At 52.8% G+C, this 19,716-nt stretch overlaps 1 protein-coding gene across 16 annotated transcripts in view; it reads right to left on the bottom strand.

Annotated features, from left to right (window-relative positions):
- The window catches only part of CUX1 (cut like homeobox 1), a 352,709-nt gene that overhangs the window by 113,680 nt on the left and 219,313 nt on the right, over positions 1-19,716 (bottom strand). For all 16 annotated transcript variants that reach the window (XM_021086269.2, XM_021086270.2, XM_021086267.2 and 13 more), the window contains exons 7-8: positions 17,771-17,847; positions 16,250-16,316 (exon numbers count right to left, since the gene is read on the bottom strand). In XM_021086269.2, the coding sequence (XP_020941928.2) occupies positions 16,250-16,316; positions 17,771-17,847 (144 nt within the window). The remainder of the gene's footprint in view (positions 1-16,249; positions 16,317-17,770; positions 17,848-19,716) is intronic.

Genomic DNA, 19,716 nt, shown 5'->3' with positions numbered 1-19,716 from the left:
CATCATGAAAAAAAGAAATAACTCAAGCGCTGGCAAATCCAGAATGGGTAGGTAACTCTCATTCATCAAGAAAACTCTGTCATCAAAGTGGCAAGTCAGCAGATAGGCAGGCCTGGTAAAAACCGCATGAAATAATGTGGGGCCAGAAGGACAAAGGGGCAGAGGGGGACATCCTGGGTGTGTCCAGCTGTGGTGGCAACGGGGGCGCAGTCACGTGACGCACACGTGCCACAGCCACGCACATCCAAAGTTATGTATCAACCTCATGGTCACAGAACTGGTTGGGGAGCGACACAGCACAGCTCAGCCTTTCTTTTCTTTTTGCTGGCTGCGTTCGATTCCCGGGCCAGGGATCGAACCCATGCTGCAGCCATGACAGCGCTGGATCCTTCACCCGCCAGGCCATCAGGGACCTCCTGCATTCACTTCTTCAGAGTAATAAGAAGACAGACTCACTGAGCAATCAAAGCTCAGATGGATTTGAGGTGAACCGGCCCACCCGAGGCAGGTGGGATAATCTGACCAGGTCTGACACAGCGGGGCGGGGCGGGGGTGGGGGGGCCCCGCAGAGCTAAGCGCCCAAGCTCTGGGACAGGGATAGGGGGTTCCAGGAGGGCCATCACAATGCCGTCCCCCTGTCCTTCTTTGGACAACTCCTTCCTTCAGCCAAAAACCCACCATCGAACGAGAGCAACTGGACTGGGGGTTTTGGACCCCTCATGTGTGGAGGGCTGCAGAGTCCTGGGTCTCCTCCTAGACCCAGGGTCTAACAATCTGGGGTACGGCCCAGGGACCTGCATTTTAAGCCAGTGCTCTGGGGACGCCCACTCAAGTCCAGGAGTCACTGGCCTGTGTGACGAGGGGCAACTGACCGAATTCCAGTGCTTCCCAAGTAGGGCGGCAGCTGGGCGGGCCAATGACTGGGCAATGTCGCACACTGCAGATGGGTCGTGCTTCCTCGGCTTCTAGAAGACATCTGGAAGGACCCCCTACTTTCTGGTCTGACCGTACTGGGGAGTCTGAGCACGAGCCTTCTCGTGTCCGGGCCGGGCCCAGGGGTCCCTCTCATTAAAGATAATCCGTGAGTAGACACTCACGACAAAGACGAAGAGCAGAGTCAACACACATGGAGTCCATTGAAAAACCACATAGAACAGAGCCCCCGAGACAGGCTGTGACATTTCAGTCCCAACCAAGTGGCACCCCCTGACCGCCCAGCTCAGCCTGCACCTCTTGCCGCACCCCCTGCAAGTTGCTTTCATTTTCTTGGCAGCACAGGACGCTGCCTCAACTTTTATTATATGCTGGCCTCCTTCTTGCCTTGAGACGGCCTCCAGGAGAGCAGGGCCTTTGTTTTTAGGCATCCGAGGAACATCTTTTGAGCGCCCCGCAGGCCCTGCTCCAGGCGTGGGGGACACGGTGGGGAATAGGTAATAAGTTGTCGGGACTTAGAGCCTGGGGAGCAGAGCGAGCTTGGCAAGTCTGCGAGCACAGGGGGTGTCGCAGGGAGAAAAATAACGCGGGGATGAGGACAGAAGCCGCCAGGCGGGAGAGGAGGCCAGGCCGAGGGCTGCTGTCCATGGAAAGATTCTGCCCTTGACTCAGAAAAACAGGAGGCCAGCGGGGCTCTGCGAGCAGGGATGGCACTAGCTTACAATGCGGCAGCATCACTCTGGCCGCTCTTTTGCCAGGTGTGATAGGAAAAATCAGGAGTTCGGCTTCATCTGGTGAAGCTGAGGTGCCTGTTTGGGGCAGCTGCTGGGCCAGGGCTGAGCGGGGAGGCCTGGGCTGGGAACAGGACCGTGGGAGTCAGAGGCACAGAGACACAATTTAGTTACGGCAGTGAGTGAGCCTCCCAGGGAGGGAGAAAAGCAAGTGGAAAGACCACGCCCCGGGAGAGCACTGCACACGGGAGGCTCTCGGGAGACAGTGAATAAAAGGGATGCTCGAATGAACGTCCAGCCTGGGGGGCAGCACCTCCACTTCCATGAAAGCAGACATGTCCCTGAGCCTGGACTGAACAGCCACTCACGCCTTCCATTCCTCGATGCCACCAGCCACAGACGCTCCGATGCTGCTCCTTTTCCTGTGTCTGCCTTAGAGCCATGGTTCACATCAGGCCAGGGGCGGACGTGCTGCTGCACCCAGGGCTCCAGGCGCATGAGATGCAGACCCCGAGAGGTCAGCGGCCGTCCCCCCGCCCTTGAGGGAGCGTTCCCCGGGCACTGTCGGCGGTGGCCGCCTGTTTCAGCGCGTGTGCGGATCCGGCCCAGGCCCATCTCAGCCCCAACCCTTTTGCCCCTGGAGGAGGTAGGTTGTATGCAAACCACAAACTATTATCAAGAGCCTGTGCAAGGCAGGCGGCACTGTGCAGAGTGCCAGGGCAGAAAACTAGGAGGGTCCAGTCACGGCCCTCATGATGCGGCTTAACCTCTGGTGCCAGGGTCCCTCCAGGGAAGAGAACAGACCTCTTCCTGGAATACTGCCTCAACTACGCGGGCTTACGAAGGACAACGAGTACTGTGACAGGCAGTTACTGCAAATACTTAGAAACCCCCCACATTCTTTACTGCTGCTCGACCTAACGAATCCAGTGGCAGGTCTCAGAACGACTCCCGTTTAGCAGGAGCAACGACTATCAAGAGCACGTGAGGGATCTGCAGGGACTGCACTGCGATGGGAAAATACTAGGCTTTCCACCTGCAGTGAAGTCCCAGGGCTGTGCTGCTTCTGGCCTGTGGTGGACTCATTTGCAGTGGAGGGAGATGTTACTTCACAGTCAAGAGGAGTGTTTTCTGGGTCCAAATTCATGACCCTGAATTCCCCCCATGGAACAGGAGAGACCAGAGGCCCCCCTTCCCGTGCATGCAGAGGGTTGTGCAGGTAAGTCAGCGCAGGAACAGAGCGTCGCGGGGCGGGGGGGCAGCGATGTGGAGAAAGGTTGGTAACGACCAACCGGGGTGAGAGCTGGTGGGCTGGGGACAGGCCCGCCTTTCTCCGAGGGAGTAGAGGTGGAATGAATGGAGGTTATGAAGGCAGGGCTGGTCACACAGCCTCTCAGGCACCATGGCATCGCTTTTCAACGGAGGCAAGAAGGAGCCATGGCAAGATTTTAAGGAGGACCGTTTTAATAGGATCCGATTTATATTTTGGAAGGCTACCTTTAGCAGATACTGGAGGATGGATTAGTCCGGGGAGAAACTGGCAGCAGGGAGATCCATGGGGAAGTTACTGAAAGAGTGAGGCCAAGAGACGAAAAGAACCCAATTACTGCAGTGAGAGTGGAGGATGAGAGGAACGCAGATGGTCTCAAGGAGGTGGAATTAATACAGATTACATAGCTGGGCCAAGAAGGCCCCGCCGTCTCTGGAATAAAGGAGGACCAGGTATGCCTCGGGGAGGGATAAAGTGGAAAGGAAGTTGTCTTAAGGGAAGAACAAAGTAAAAATTACGAATTTGACTGCATTTGCGATGCCTAATTCTAGCAAGGACGTGGAGTTGAAAATACAGAGCTTTCCCTCTTGGTGTATTAAATTTTTTCTTATTGCTTTGTAGGGGCTCTTTATATATGCAGGCATACCTCAGAGATATTGCAGGTTTGGGTCCAGACCCTGCCATAAAGTGAATATTGCAGTAAAGTGAATCACATGAATTTTTAGGTTTCTCAGTGCATGTAAAAGTTGTGTTTACACTAGACTGTAGTCTAGTACATGTGCAGTAACATTACGTCTAAAAAAATGATCCACATAAGAAATACTTTAATGCTGAAAAATGCTAACCATCAGCTTTCCGTAAGCCGTAATCTTTTTGCAGTGGTAACACCAAAGGCACTGATCACAGATCGCCCTAACAAATATAATTAATGAAAAAGCTTGAAATATTGTGAGTATTACCAACATGTGACACAGAGACCCCAAGTGAGCAGATATTTTTGGGAAACGCCACCCACAGACTTGCTCAATGCAGGATCGCCACGAACCTTCACTTGGTGAAAAAGGCAGGATGGCAAAGCGCAATAAAGCAGAGTACAATAAAACGAGGTGTACCTGTGTATATGCACACGCACACATGCATACGCTCTGTCATAAAAAAGTGCAATTTTGGGGGGGCCAATATATCTATCAATCATCAATCACCAGAAAGCTGTGAAGTTTCTTTGTGATCATGACCATTGGCATCCCGCTTAGAAAGATTTTTCCCACCCCCGCGTTATATAAATATCCATCTAAAATTGCTCTCAGTGTTTTTCTGGGTTTGTTTCTCACATGTAAATATTTGAAGCATCTAGGCTGGACTCTGCACGGCGCTCTGTCCTGACTCTCGTCTCCCGGGTGTCAGCGAGCTATTCCGGCACCAGTGGTTGAAGGCGCCATCCTTCTCTAACGCAGTTACACTCAAGCCAGGTTTTTAACAGATGACTTTTTCTAAAACGTTCCCCCCTTAATTTCAAAACTGTCAAAAAATACAGAAAGCTACCAGAAAAAAAGGCCCACCAGCCATATGCCTACACACAGAATTAAGCACTTAACATGACCAGTCCCTTTTTCCACGATCGGTGAAATTCTAAGTTGCTTATTCTGGTTGGGCTTTCCATGGAAAACGGAAATATCTAATGATCTTTATGTTCTGTAAACTCTACAGACTGTAAGGCTTTTTTTTAGGGGAGAAAGAGCACGGAAACGCATGAGTGAAGAGAGCCCAACTTCAGAGAAGATAAACGAAAAGCTCGAGATATACGCCGTCCAATGAAATTTCAAGAGCATGTTCTGTCGCTGCGCCCAGGCTGTGTCGCTGACACGCCCAGCACTACGTCATCGGAATTTCTTCCCTCCCAGCTCCTTTAGGGACACCGGAGGGCACCTGTGTGGCCACTCGGGGGTTAATTCTCGCTGATGCGGAATGCCCTGAGTCTTTGCTCTGTTTAGCAGAGCATGAAATCTCAAAGCTCGGGAGAGCGATGCGGGGGCTTCGAGAGCGATGCCATAAAGTCCTGCATTAAAAATTCATACCGCGGGCTCGCCTCCGAACGCAGCTCTGGCGGAAGGGAGAGCTGGCGGGGAAATATGAGACACCCCACTGTCTTCCTGGCAATTGGAGACATTCCTCAACAAACAGCACCTCAGGAAGAGAGGGAAAGGGCAAACAAGCCGTGAAGGAAATCAATGGGTTCAATTATCCAGCTCGTTCTCGCTTTCCTATAGGAAACGTCTCATTCTGAAGGCTGGATCCAAAAAGTTTTTTCTTTTTTTACACTCTCCCAGAACCAGAGCCCCGGACGTCCTTGCTGCTGCCCAGGTGTTTGGCACCTCTCTTCCTGTGTTTTATCCCAGGAAGATAAAGATCCCTCGATGCTCCAGGCCACATGCAGTCAGGTCTCCGATGAACTGGAAGAGCCACCCCGACGTGTGGCGTGAGAGGACCACGCTGCTCTCGCTTTAGAAGGTGGGTCCTGCACACGCGTGGCACGTGGATTTCGGAAGGCAGTTTCCCCGTGGCTATTCATCTCCGGAGGTTAAGGCACCAACAGCCCGGCAATCCTATGAACGCAGAACTCTTTGCCCCCCGCCTCGTTAAGCTTTTAAAATTCGGAATCTCTTAGGACAATGACATGTCAAGGACACTGCATCCTGCCCTAGAGCCCACAGGTGCAGCATGCTAAGACAGACACAGGGCTTGCGGTATAGACGGACTGCTTTTCACAGGTCCAGCAGGGACAATGACAGGCTTCGCTAGGGCTGGAAGAGACCGGATGATGGGGGAAGTGAAGCAACGTTTTTAAAAAGGGTCAGGCCTTGCAGAGAGCGGCAGCCCTGTTTCCTGAGGGCGTGCGTGCGAACGCTGTGCCCGGCCCTCTGGCGGGACCGTACCTCACTCAGGAGGAAATGAGGGCCTGAGTGAGGAAGCGGAGCGCCTTGCCCAAGGCTGCCGCACGCACGGAGGCAGGACTCCAACCCTACAGTGACCCTACGACCTGGGCTCTTCCTCCGATGCCCACACCGTCCCCCACGTCCTGGACAGCTCCTTCCCTGAAGGCCACTCTGCAGACGGCCGCTCAGGCCCAGAGAAAAGTCCCAGCTTTGGGGACGGCGCTGGGTGATAAAGTTCAAGAGGCTGAGAAATGCGCAGGCTCTTTGAACCCACGTGTGGTCTAATCCAAGCTTCCCGTTTTGCTCCTGAGGACACTGCTGCTGCCCAGGGAGGGCACTGCCATAGGCCACCCCCAGTGATAGAGCTGGGACCCGACCCACTGGCTGCCACCGGAGGCCGGGATGTCTTAAGTGCCCCAGGCAGTGCTCTGGTCCCGGAGCCCCTGGAGACCTCTGGGGCGCAAACGCTCTCATCTGAGGCCACGGGGAAGCGGCAGCCACGGGCAGAATATAAAGCCACCAAAAGACAGAGTAAGCGTGCAGGTTCCTGGTTGAAACCTGTAATGACGGCAGCGTGGAGAGATTAGGCTCCCACACAACAGGGCACTCAACGTGTCACCATCTCACGGAACACCTGAGATGGAATATCGTGGGGCCTGTGTGACGTTTCTGAAGAATGACAAGAAAGAAAGTTACATAGCAAGTTAAAAAAGAAACCAAACCTAGAAATGACAACTCCGTATCAGTCTGATGCCATCTGTGAAAAGCAAAAGAAGAGAGATGGAGCGCGGTATGGAGAAGACTAGAAGGAAACACGCCCAAATGGTAAAAGTTACCTCCGTGTTGTGGGAGAACAAGTGATGCTCTGTTTTTAAAAATCTTTCAGAATTTTCTAAATCTTGTGTAATAAACATGTATGACTCTCCTCATTTCAAGTAATAAACGTCGAGTTTCCACTGTCGTGGCACAGTGGGCTGAGAACCGACGTAGTGTCCCTGAGGTTGCAGGTTCGATCCCTGGCCTTGCTCAGTAGGTTAAGGATCCCGCGTTGCCCTGAGCTGTGGTGTAGGTTGCAGACGCGGCTCGGATCCGCGTGGCTGTGGCTCTGGCGTAGGCCGGTGGCTACAGCTCCGATTGGACCCCTGGCCTGGAACCTCCATATGCCATGGGAGCGGCCCTAGAAAAGATAAAAAAAAAAAAAAAAGTCACATAAAAGGAATTAGCTTTCACTGAGGTGGGGCGATTCCAGGGAGGGAGGGTTCCTCACCTCCGCCAGCCTTCCCGCCTGCCTTGGAAGGGCCCCTGATGGGTCAGGCGCGCCAAATCTCCTTCCCGCCACTTCGGAATCAAAGGAGACGCGCTGCGTCACAAGGACCCACGTGGCCGTGGCCCTCGGTGCAGCCAGGGACTCCCCCCGGGGGTGGGGTGGGGGCCAGAAAGGCCCGGCCCGGGTTTGGGAGGAATTCCTCTGCGCGTGGAAGGCAGTGTGAACATGCCGGATTGCGCCCTGGTTCTAATCCTTTGCAAAGCACTTGGAAGGTTTGGGTGGCTCCTGCTTGCTTCCTAGACACCAGCAGCTTCCTTGGTTGGCTCTCTTGGAGACAACAGCCTTGCTGGTCAGGCTGCTGGCTGAGGACCGCGAGGCCGTCCCTCTGCGTGCCTCCGGCCCACAGCCCCAGCGAAGGCACAGGCGGATTGAGGGATTCAACAGAAGCCTCGGGGGCGGAGGATGCCAACAGCCACGTGGTGTGCGGGGTCCAAGATGAGGGCCCTTCTCTGGGGTAGGTCGGGTGACACCTGCCAAGTCTGTGCGGTCTGGGGACGCTCCCGGAGCCTTCCTCGGGTCCCACAAACAGGAAGGTGCCCCGTGACCATGGCCACCCTGCAGGTTACTAGATGTGCTAGAATCGTCTACAAATGGATGTTTTTTCCCAGCAGTTCCCTTTCCGTTAGCTTCAAACTGGGAGTTCCCTGACACTGCCCCTCACGGTGCATCAGAAAAACGTCAACGATCTCTAAACAACCAGAATTTTTAAAAAAGCGTGCCAAACGCAGGTGACCACCTATGAAGAAGGCTCTTCTCTCCACTGTCCTCTCCCAGGACGCTGGATGGATGCGAGCCCTCTCTCTCCGCTCATAACCACGTTTATACACACATGCACACGGGGCAGCTACACGTAATGCGTTTGGGGTGTGTGTTTCTGTGTACAGGCTGGGTGAGTTGTGTGCACATCTCAAGAGTAGCTCCCCCCACCCTCCTTGCTCTGTAGTTCTAGCACCTGAAATGATGCCTGCGTTATTTATTCATTTTTTTTTTTTATTTTTTTCACATTCACCTAGTTCTTTTTGTCTTTTTGCTATTTCTTGGGCCGCTCTCGCGGCATATGGAGGTTCCCAGGCTAGGGGTCCAATCGGAGCTGTAGCCACCGGCCTACGCCAGAGCCACAGCAACGCGGGATCCGAGCCGCGTCTGCAACCTACACCACAGCTCACGGCAACGCCGGATCGTCAACCCACTGAGCAAGGGCAGGGACCGAACCCGCAACCTCATGGTTCCTAGTCGGATTCGTTAACCACTGCGCCATGACGGGAACTCCTATTTATTCATTTTTATGGCCACATTCACGGCATACGGAACTTCCTGGGTCAGGGACTGAACCTGAGCCACAGCTGTGTCAACACAGGATCCCTTAACCCGTTGGGTGTGGCTGGGTTTCAAACCCACACCGCTACAGAGACCTGAGCTACTGCAATCAGATTCTTAACCCACTGTGCCATGGCAGGAACACCGATGCAGCGTTTGAAGACCAGCTAAAGGGCGGCGGAGGAGATTGCCAATTCTATGGGGTGCCTCGCAACTTCTAGAACTGCCTGGAGTCCACGGAACAGGTGAAGACTCTGGCGCTCAGAAGAATTTCTACCTGGGTTTGAAACTATGAAGCCATGCCCTTCTTTCTGCGCAGCTCCCCAAACTGGGAGAGTTCCAGATCCGGGCTGGAGAAGTCAAAACAGATGCAGTCAGTGCAGAAATCAAGGAAAGCTCTTTAGGCCTCCCCCAGGCATCCCATGTTAGGTGTGAAGCAAAACGCTTGTACAGAGATGGAAAATCCCAGGAATTCTAGAAAATGCACACACTCTTTTGCAGATAAGTACAGGGGGGAAAAAAGGCATCAGTTATTCCTGGCAAGTCTGATCACTCTCTAAGGTTTAAGGGACAGTAGTTTCTTTATTCAAGTCCATCCCCTCGAAACCATCAAAGTAACTGCTTCTCTATTTTTAGGGAAATTAATCTAACCAGGATAATTACAGCAACCCGTACTGGAAATTGATGACTCATCAAAAAGCCAGGAAACAGAAAATGTTACACTCTTAAAGGTACAGCGGAGAGACTCCATTTCAGGCCCCTGAGGTTGGTCCTTTCAAGCTCCATCAGGGGGAGAAGTAACATTTGTCTAAGCGGGGGGGGGGATTCTGCGTACTGGGCCCTACCTGGCCCAGCTTCCTGAGTTGTGGCTGTGGAACAGCAAAAAAAATAAATAAAAGAGAAATCCGTCTGCGAGGGTAGATACAGGGGGGCTCATGGAGAGAGAGAGAAGCCCTGCAACCCTTTAGGAAGGCCCGGGACCGGGCGTGCCCGCACGCAGGTAACACAGCTCTCTTAGGAGGGGAGAGATGTCCCAGGCCACGGTGGGAGGGCGCAGAGCGCACCGGACTTTGAGTCCAAAGGACTGCATTTGGGACCAAACTCTGTTCCCAGGGCTGTTTCTTTGTGCAACGAGCAGGGCAGACACTTCCTCCAGGACTGCGGGAAAGAGCAAACAACATATCACGCAGGAAAGCGCCGTGACACGGCCCAGAGCCATCCGGCTGCGTGGACCATTTGGGTCCCTGCCCCCCCAGGGGTCCCCCCACCCCGGGAACACTGGCTGCATTTCTCACTGGCATCCTCCCACTTTCGAAGCTTGCTTAAGTCCTCCGTGCCCTGCTGGGACACACAGTTCCATCTCTGCCCAGGGCGGGGAGGGGTGCAGGCTCCCCTCAACAAGTGGACACAGCCCTAAGCCAAGCTCGCCCGGGAAAGTTTTCCGCCTTCTCAGAGTGTACTGTATGTTGTGATAAAACACTGGTTTTGTATGTGTGATAGAAAGAAACCACTCTAAAAGGAAGCCAAGGGAAGTTCCTCTTACATGTCTCTTTTGTAAGGGCCTATGTGAGGACATGTGCCTACAATGTGGTTCTATTTAAAAAAGCACACAGGCAAGGAATATGGTATGAGTAACCTTAAGAAATATGAATGTTACTGGCAGGAAGGGTTTGGGAGGTGCAAATTCTCCAAAGACTAACATTAGCTATAAAAAAATGCAGCATTTCAGCGCAATTCAATATTTTCTTTCATCGGAGGCTCAGAGCCTCAGCCCACGAGTTAAGAGGAATGTAACAAGCTGACTGTGTGTTACAACTGAAGCTCCTTTTGCAACCTGGTGGCCGCGGACTTGAGCAAAAATGGGAATTCCTGCACTTTCGCCCAGAAGGCTGGTCGCTCGGCCGCGAGGGCCACATTCCTCCCGCATGGGCAGCGCTGACCTAAGCTCAACCACAAGCGGACAGCTGCGCGGGCCGGGCTTGGAGCCGGGGGCAGCGGGAGCCGTCCAGGCCTCTCTCCCGGAGGCCGGAAGATGTCTGCTCACCTCCAAGGCCGTGCGGGGCGGGGGGAACCCCTTCAATCTTAAAATCCAGCTCCCTCGATTTTGCTCGCATGTCCAAGTTAACGTCAGCTGGGGAGCTCCATCTTTACTTGCTAAGAGGAGGGGGAAGACGTGAGCATCTGAGGAAGAGGGTACTTTTTTAACTTAAAAAAAAAAAAAAAAAAAAGCAGAGAGAATTCATTTATTTAACCCAGAAACAGTCATAATCCGAAACCCTGCAGTCCTTACACAACAACTGTTTTGGCAAGCCCCCCCCCATGTTCCAACAAATATTAAACTGTGCTTGCCATTTGTCTAAGGAATCCTGCATTAATAAACATGAAGAAGCAGCCTTTACCTCCCACTCGCAACGACAGGACAAAACAAAGACCAGCTGTGTTCATCAATGGGTCCTTGTTCTGCACATAAAGGCTAATTACACTGCGCTTCAAGCCTCCACATGGAAAACTTTGCTGCTGCTGCCCCGTCACAGCCGGCCGTGCAGGCCCAGCTGACGCGGGCCGACGGCTGCGCCCAGTAAGCGGGGGCTCCCAACCGCGTCCCAAGTGGGGTCCAGGGGTAGTCACCCGGGGACACCTCCCAGCGACCTCCGGGGGGAGACCCGGCCGCTCAGGTCCATCTTGCCCAAGGCCGGAGAAACTCAGAAGCGCACACACACCACGACGCCCCGTGCAGGCCTGTCAGGGACAAGTCTCTCCTCGACAACAGAAGAGCTGACTGCGATGAGTGACAGCGACCCGGGCTGTCGCCGTGCTGGGGGCTGCACACACACGTCCTCGTTACCCTGCACGGGCAGCCAGGGCCCTGGCTGCTATGCCCACGGGACGGGCGAGCAAAGAGAGACGCGGGGGTTGAGCAGCAGAGCCAAGGACACAGAGGGCGAGCGGCGGGCCCGGTGATCACTCAAAGCCCATGTTCCATGAGGCCCCCCAGCCCTTCTGCGTGTTTCCTTAAGAAATGTTTAAGACGCCCTCCTTGGAAGAGAGAAAACACACGGTTTTGAAATGTTTTGAGGCCGTCTGTGAAAAGATTTGCCCCCGGCGGGCTTATATCCCTACATCAACGAAGAGGTGTCTCGTCTAATGCAACACACGTAGGTCGGGCCTGAAGCCCGAGGTAGAGAGACAAACCTTTCCTGGAAGATACAAGCGGAGGGGAAGGCTGAGGGGGAAGCCTCACGTGGGCTCGCCAAGGCCGAAGCAACTGTCTCCTAAGTTAAAAGAAAGTAGCAATGATTATCTCAGGCCGTTCTCTCCATTTTTTGCGGCTCGGGGACCACTTTCAGTACGTGCTTGGCCCGGGGCTGCTCGTCCGGTCTGAGCCTTGCTCCACCTCACCTGGGCCCGCCTCCCAGCCTCAGGTCACATGTCACCCCCTTTGGGATGGCTTCCTTGACAGTCCTTTCCTTTGGCTGGAGGCCCGCCACCCCCCCCCAACGCCCCCCTCCCATGGCCGAGGGGAGCCCAGGCGGAGGGAGGAGGGCAAGGCAGGGGTGGCAGTGCTGCCCTGGATTCCTGCCCCCTCCCAAAGGCCACAGGTCCTCTCCAGGTGGCCCCTCCAAATAGAGGCGTGGTAAGGCCCAGCCCCCACCCCCGGCCTCCCTCCTCCCCTTTTCTGACCATCCCGGCTGGAGTGGCCCATCTGTCTTCTGTGGGGACCCTGTGCTGTGCTGGCGGACAACCCCTCTATCGCAGCAGTGACCATGCTGCATTGCGACGGCTTTCCTCCCCGAGCCTCCCCAAAGGCGGCCTCTGGGAACGTCGGCAGAGCTAACAAGTGGATCTGTGATCTCTGAGTTGTGCCCGTCAGGCTCACATTCCCTGTGCCCACGTACATGCCACACCTGCCTCCCTCATCACTGGAGGAGGTGAGGGTTTCCTGCTGGGATCACAGGAGGGGACACACCCCAGGAGCACCCAGCTGTGTGTGACAACACTGAGGTCCAGAAGCAAGGCACTCTCATGAATCGGAACAATGGGCCCCCATGCTTTTTTGTTTTTTTTGGGGGGGTGTATCTTTTTAGGGCTGCTTCTGAGGCACATGGAAGTTCCCAGACTAGGGGTTGACTGGAGTTACGGCTGCCAGCCTGCGCCACAGCCACAGCAACGCAGGATCTGAGCTGCATCTATGACCTACACCACAGCTCACGACAATGCCGGATCCTTAACCCACTGAGCGAGGCCAGGAACTGAACCTGCGTCCTCTTGGCTATTAGGCGGATTCGTTATCACTGAGCCATGATGGGAACTCACCCCATGCTTTTTGATTCTATTTTCCATTTACTTTAGTTCAATGAAAATGAGCAAGTAGTGAGATTTTGAGGAAGAAAAAAAATCTTTTTGGCCTTAGGATACTCTGATACGACGAGAAAGAGTCTAGAGATGTTTTTTCACTGAGGCCCCCCCGCCCCCCGCTGCAGCCCCCTGCGCGTGCCCTGGCTGCAGCAGGACAGGTCTCTGGGGCTCCTTTGGGTGGCTTGCTGATTCAGATGCCCCAAGTCTTAACCATCTTACCTGGCAAACAACGGAGCCAGCCGCTCAGGAGCAGTCTGGGGCCCCTGCATGTATAAGCAGTAACTGAGGACAAGAAACCACCCCTTCATCACGACACCCTCTGCCCCCCAGAAAGCAGGGTCACCTGGGAGCAGGTGACTGAGCTCTTCATTGTTCTGCTGAGAGACAGGCGTCACCCCGAGCTTCCCCTGAGCCCCGGGCACAGCAAGGCCAGGAGAGAGTAGGGATGGGGCGATGGTCCTTCTTCCTTCCTTCTGCCTCCCGGTCACTCCCTGGCCGCCACGCCCCTCCCTGGAGGAGCCAGACACCTGCGAGCAGGCGGGGAAGACGGAGTCCCCCCAAGACGGCTGTTCTCCGTGGCGCTGCTTCCTCAACCCCTAAAGCAAACCAGTTACACGGATGCAGATTTTCCGTGTGGGTTTTTAGAAGCTCAAGAAGGAAATATGAAGTTGTGACTCTGAACCAGAGCCCAGGACGGAGCCTTCATGTGACAGGTAACATTCCTGACTGCCAGTTCCCAATTGGTTCAGCAGACACCTCGTGTCACCAGGAACAGGTGCACCTCCCCGGTGTGCACGCGGGGAGCGCGGCCGGAGACCCCAGCTTCTGGAAGCTGAGCTTTGGTGACAATCACCGAGCAGCGGCTTTCAAAATGGTTTTTGACTGAGAGCCACAGAAGAACTTCACTTTACATTGTAGCCCAATAACTCTGCATTCTTAGATTATACACATAATCTACACAAAAGCATCACAAATCAATACCTAACTTTACTATGGGCCGGGAGCCATGACCCTTTCCATTCTATTCTGTTCCGTTTTATATTCTATTTATCATCCAACCAGCCAGTCGCCACCCACTAAGCTGAATTCACGATTGTGACTCAGTTTGAAAACCGTGGGTTTTTTTTTTTTTTTTTTTGTCTTTTTAGGGCCGCAACCATGTCATATGGAGGTTCCCAAGCTAGGGGTCGAATCGGAGCTACAGCTTCCAGCCTACACCACAGCCATAGCAACACGGGATCCGAGCCGTGTCTGTAACCTACACCACAGCTCACGGCAACACTGGACCCTTAATCCACTGAGCAAGGCCAGGGGTTGACCTGCGTCCTCATGGGTGCTAGTCTGGTTCATTAACCACTGAGCCACAACGGGAACTCTGAAAACCATGGATTTAGAGATTGGCTGCACAAAAGTTTTTTTTTTTCCTGGTGTGTTTTTTAATCATTACTTTAAGAAAACGACACTATATGCTTTGTGGATTATAAAAGTAACCCAGGGCCACTGCAGAAACTGGGAAAGACAAAAGCACAGTGAGGACAGCGGCCCTCACACGTGACTGCCACCAGCCCGGGGTCCCCCTGGTCTCCTTTCACATGATACATGTCAGGGGGAGAGTTTTTTTTGAAGTGACTAATAAAGCAAACTTTGGTTGACTGTAGATACGCAAGATTTATCTACGCCTTCTAGAAAGAGTTGTGGTTTCACACAAATGAATTAACAAAATGAGTGAAATAATTCAACACATCACCACCAAAGTCACCATGCCGTTTGTCAGCAAGTAAGATGATGTGGCTAAGCGTGAATGTATCAGGAATTAGCACATCATCTTCAGATCAAACCATTTCAGAAAAGAAATGCTACAAACTAAGGCCGGAGCTAGGTCTCAGATTAGAAATATTATAATTTTTAAAAATCGAACTTACCAAGAAAGACAACCTACATAGTAGAATAAAGTCCAGGCAGAGATAACTGAAAAACAAGGCTGAGAGGCAGGCAGGAGAGGGGCCAGACATGGACGTGGACACGGAGGAGCACCAAGGTGACAGCAGTTGGTGTGGTACCTCGGAGGGCACATTTGGGGGTGAGGAACTCTCAGGCTTTGGGTTCGAGGGTGGAGGGGGGCAGAGACGCACGCTTGCCAGCCCATCGACAGTGATGCCCGAGGTCAAAGGGGTTAATGCCAGAACTGCGAGCCTTCCCACAATCATTTTAGCGGTTCCGGTACCTTAGCACCTGCTCATTATGTACCACCTGAAGTCTGGTACATATGGCCTGCTGGGTTCCAGTGGGCTTACATATGTCAGGGAGTCAGCCGGAGTCACCGAGACTGACAGCGACAGTTTAGTCTCTGAACAGAAGGGCTGTGCTCATGAGCAAAATTGGTTCTGACCACCAGGCCTGGGTAGCTAGGTTCACAGGTTCTTGAGCTGCTGAAGCACCCACAGCAAAGGTCAGCCCCCCCTACCCCCCCGCTGCCCACCTGTGCCCTGAGAGCAGCTGGCCCAGAAGCAACCTCACAGGCATGGGTCAGGGTGATGGGACAGAGTGATGCCAAGTACCAGGGCCTCCACGGAGCAGGAGCTGGGTAGGAGGGCGGGCAAACCAGAGCCCCCCCCCCAAGGCGCTTCTTACTGGAATTGGGAGCCCGAGGCACAGCTATTGGGGAGGGAGCAGGGACATGGGTTTCCATGGGGGGGGGGAGTGGGAGGAACCTCCCAGGACAGGGAAAAGCTGGTGACACTCCAGCCTGGCATTGCCGGGGAACAGTCTGCTGCTGTTCCTTCCTGGAGGTCTGCGTGGAGGGTGGGCTGGCGGCAGGGCGCCGGGACCGGATGGCGACTTCTGCCCAGAGCCTTGAGTGATGCACTTGCCCAAAGACGCAGGCTCCCTTTGTGTGTGTGTGTGTGTGTCTGCACACGGACGCCCAGCACTATGGGGTGCGATCTGAACAAAGAGACGTGTGTGCGGATGAAGGCCAGGCACAGGTAAGAGGTGATGTGACTGGCACAGACCAGGCTGCCCACGACATCCCAAGTAGCCCATCTCCTCTAAGCTGACGTCCCCAAGCTTTCTTAGAAAAAGGCACAGTGGGGACCAGGCTTCCCGATCATTAAGGAACAAAGGTTCAGCTAGAAGGATGGTTCTGAGGCATCAGATAGAGCTCCCTGGCACATCTTGGGGTTCAAACAGATGCAAGCGAGTCACGGGATCGACCCCCTCCTCCTCGCAGCAGCTCAGAGGCTGAGCACCTTCTCAACCATGTGCTGCTTCGCAAAGCCAAGCGACAGCAGGGCGGGGGGGGGGGGGGATCTTTTGCGGATGAGCAAAATTGGTGACACCTGAGCAAATGCGGGCAGACGGAGGGTGCCAGGCCGAGACTTACTTGGCAGTAATTTCTTCATCATATTTGGTTTTCAGGTCAAATAATTCTGTTCGAGTTTTTTCCAGGGCTGAAAGGCAGAGGACATAAAACCAGCAGATAAGAACTAATTGTTCAAATTAAATCCGAAGGCAAAAGTATACGCATAAAATATTCTCACTTCAAAGGGGGCAACGGTCACAAACGTTTCCACCGAATGGAACAGAGAAATCCCTTCCCCGGCCCCCTCGCCTCATCCGGGCTACCTTTTCCAAGATAACCACTGCTCCTAGTTCAGTGTGTAGATTTCCTGCTTTTAAATACATTTTACGACTCAAAGATAGGTCTGTACATATTTGCATATATATATGGAAGTATATTATATATGCAAGTATTTTTTTCACCCCATAGAAATAGGGTGATACAAATACCTTCTGAGGTTAGCCACTCTCCCTTAGCAGGAGCATGGAAATTGCTCCATGCTGGGACAGTGGCCACGACAATGACCATCTAGCCGTCCTACAGGGCTTGCCGCATGCCTGGCACCTTCAGGGTACCTAGAAGGGGAGGCGCTGGGTAAGGAGCTCAGACAGTCCAGCTTTGGATAAATGCCGCCCAGCAGGCCTCCCAAGAGGCGGTTTGCACTCCCATCAATATGAAGACTGGGGCTATTTTCCTGTCCTCGCACCAACAGTGGGTATTATCAATGCGAATTTTTTTTTTTGACAGCCTGACAGGCAAAACAATTTTTCACTGGTATAATTAGCATTTACCTGCCTGTTCCAACTCACATTTTTTCATACGTGTGTCGGCTGCGTGCATTTCCTCTGCAAACTGCCTGTTCCTACCCTTACGCCCTCGTTCTCCTGGACTGGTTATCTATCTTCATTGACTGGGAGGTGATCCCGATGTTTTTTGGGACAGTGTTTGTCTGTGAATTCACTGTGATTATTTTCCCCCATTCTGTCATCTGTGTTTTATTCAGACTTGGATTCTGATGTCTGCTAATGTCTCCACCCCCCCCATTTAAATTAAATGCACAGTGCCGTCTCCCTTTCAGCACACAAAAAAGCAAAGAGGCAAAAAAAAGTTTAAAGACGTGATGAAAACTTCGGGGTAACCTTTTTTTGGTATCTTTCAAGTTTTAAAGGTCTGCTATTACTGTTCTCCTTAACTTCACAGGGTAGAAATAAGGTTCCCCCTCCCGCCCATTATTCCTCCAAAAGAGATGTCAGCCCTTGACAGTCTGGTGATTTCGACGGGTTTGTTGGGAAGAGAGCAGGAAGAAAGGAAGGCGTGTGGCAGTGATGCAAATGGGACTCAGAGCCTCCCACCTCGACACGACTGACTCAGTGGGGGTGACTCATGCAGTCGAGGTGGGGAAGAGGGAAGCTGGGGGGGGGGGGCTCCGAGGCATGCTGGGGCGCCCCCCAACTCCAGAGCGACAGGTGTCAAGAGGGGACCCAGGGGGGACTGGGAGATGGAGCAAACCCGCCCACGTCAGCCTTGCCTGCGGCGGCTGGACTAACAGGCAGAAGGGCACACCTGTTTGCAGAGTCTGAACTTTATGCTCGGCTTCTTCCAGCTTTGAGGTGGTGGACATTTGGGTCTCTTGTAGCTTTCTGAAAAGGAAGAGGAAAAAGCTGGACTCGTCATCTTGTTTCCCAACTCAAAACATCCTGCGTGTGGGAGCCACAGCGATGAGCTGGGACCCACGGAGCTGACGGCAGGTGCACGGCTGGGTACCACTCATAATGCCATGAGCCCGGATCTTTCACGCTGGCCTCTGCGCCCTCACATCACATGAGGGGAAGTGGGATCCCGTGGGACTGGACGTAAGGCAACTGATGTAGGTTATCCTAAATGCAGCTTGTTCTTGAAATGCCAGATATTTAAAAAAAAAAAAAAAAAGGAAAATCATCATCACACACTCATTGTTTTCTGAAGGGAGCCCAAGAAGAAGGACACATTTACATTTTGCTGACACAGTGAAGGAAGGTGTTGAAATAAAGGGTGTACTAAGGAGATGTGACAGCTGTTCTGCTTCTGTTGGAATGGAATGCAAACGCCACTCTAATACCTAATGGGAACATTCGGATTGTTTTCAGCCACATTCCACGTATTTGTATTTCCCATGATCTCCAAATGAATTCCCTGGTCAATAAATGGCATTCCTTCCTCTTCATCTGCAGAAAAATCTCTAAAAATAAGTTTATTATTTTTACATCATATGAATATAACACATGCTCTCACAAGAAGAAACCTGGGACCACAGAAAAGGAGGAAGGACGGTTTAAGATGTCCTGGGGAGTTCCCGTTGTGGTTCAGCAGGTTAAGGATCTGACTGGTATACATGAAGACTCAGGGTCAAACCCTGGCCTTTCTCAATGGGTGTTGCTCTGAGCTGTGGTGTAGGTGGCAGATGCAGCTTGGATTCCCCATTGCTGTGGTCGTGGTGTAGGCCGGCAGCTGCAGTTCCGACTCGACCCCTAGCCTGGGAACCTCCATATGTCGTGGGAGTGGCCCTGAAAGGACCAAAAAAAAAAAAAAAAAAATGGTCATGGAGTTTCTGCGGTAGTGCAGTGGGTTAGGATCCGGGGTTGTCTCTGAGGCAGCACGGGTTTGATCCACAGCCCAGCACAGTGGGTTAAGGATCTGGCATTGTTGCAGCTGTGGCCTGGATTCCATCCCTGGCCTGGGACTTCCATATGCCACATGTGTGGTGAGAAAACACACACACACACACACACACACACACACACACACACACACAAACCCAAATTTCCATCATCCATGGAAAAGTATTGCTCACATTTTCATGAATTTCACTTACAAAACTATTAAGTGCTCTGAGTTTAAAAACAAACAAAAACAAACACCACAAATATTCTAAAAGCATGGCAGCTAAAACGCCCGTCTCTTCCTTGGGGCTATTGCCACACGTCAGATCGCGTTCCTCCGCAGCTTTCCAGCATCTTCCTGTGTGTACGGAAATGCAATGTAATACACTGTAGTGTAATGTAAGACTCAGATGGGACAGTGCAACACTCCCGGGCCCTTTCTTTTAATATGAAAGGGGTCAGAGCACACTCTAGCCTCTTCAGCAGCTCTGGGCTTCGGGAACATTCTATACCAGTGTACACTGTTCTTCCTGACTCTTATTAAATAACTGACTTAACCAAGCCTCTACGACATGCAGACGGCAGACCATTTCTTCCCACTAAACAACTCCACAGTGGCCATTATGTAGGTATTGTTGCATAATTCCTTTTCTTTTCTTTCTTTCTTTTTTTTTTTTTTTTTGGTCTTTTTAGGGCTGCACTCGTGGCATATGGAGGTTCCCAGGCTAGGGGTCTGATCGGAGTTGTAGCTGCCGGTCTACACCACAGCCACGGCAACGCCAGATCCAAGCCATGTCAGCTCACAGCAATGCCGGATCCTCAACCCACGGAGCGAGGCCAGGGATCGAACCTGCGGCCTCATGGATGCTA

This window comes from Sus scrofa, chromosome 3 (assembly GCF_054392235.1).
Source record: "Sus scrofa isolate SSC_HxYL_T2T_F1_AM1 chromosome 3, Sscrofa_HxYL_maternal_Yorkshire_Landrace_v2.0, whole genome shotgun sequence".
NCBI classification, from domain to species: domain Eukaryota; kingdom Metazoa; phylum Chordata; class Mammalia; order Artiodactyla; family Suidae; genus Sus; species Sus scrofa.
Note: the sequence above shows the minus strand (reverse complement) of the source record. Positions and strands in the feature narration are given on the sequence as shown.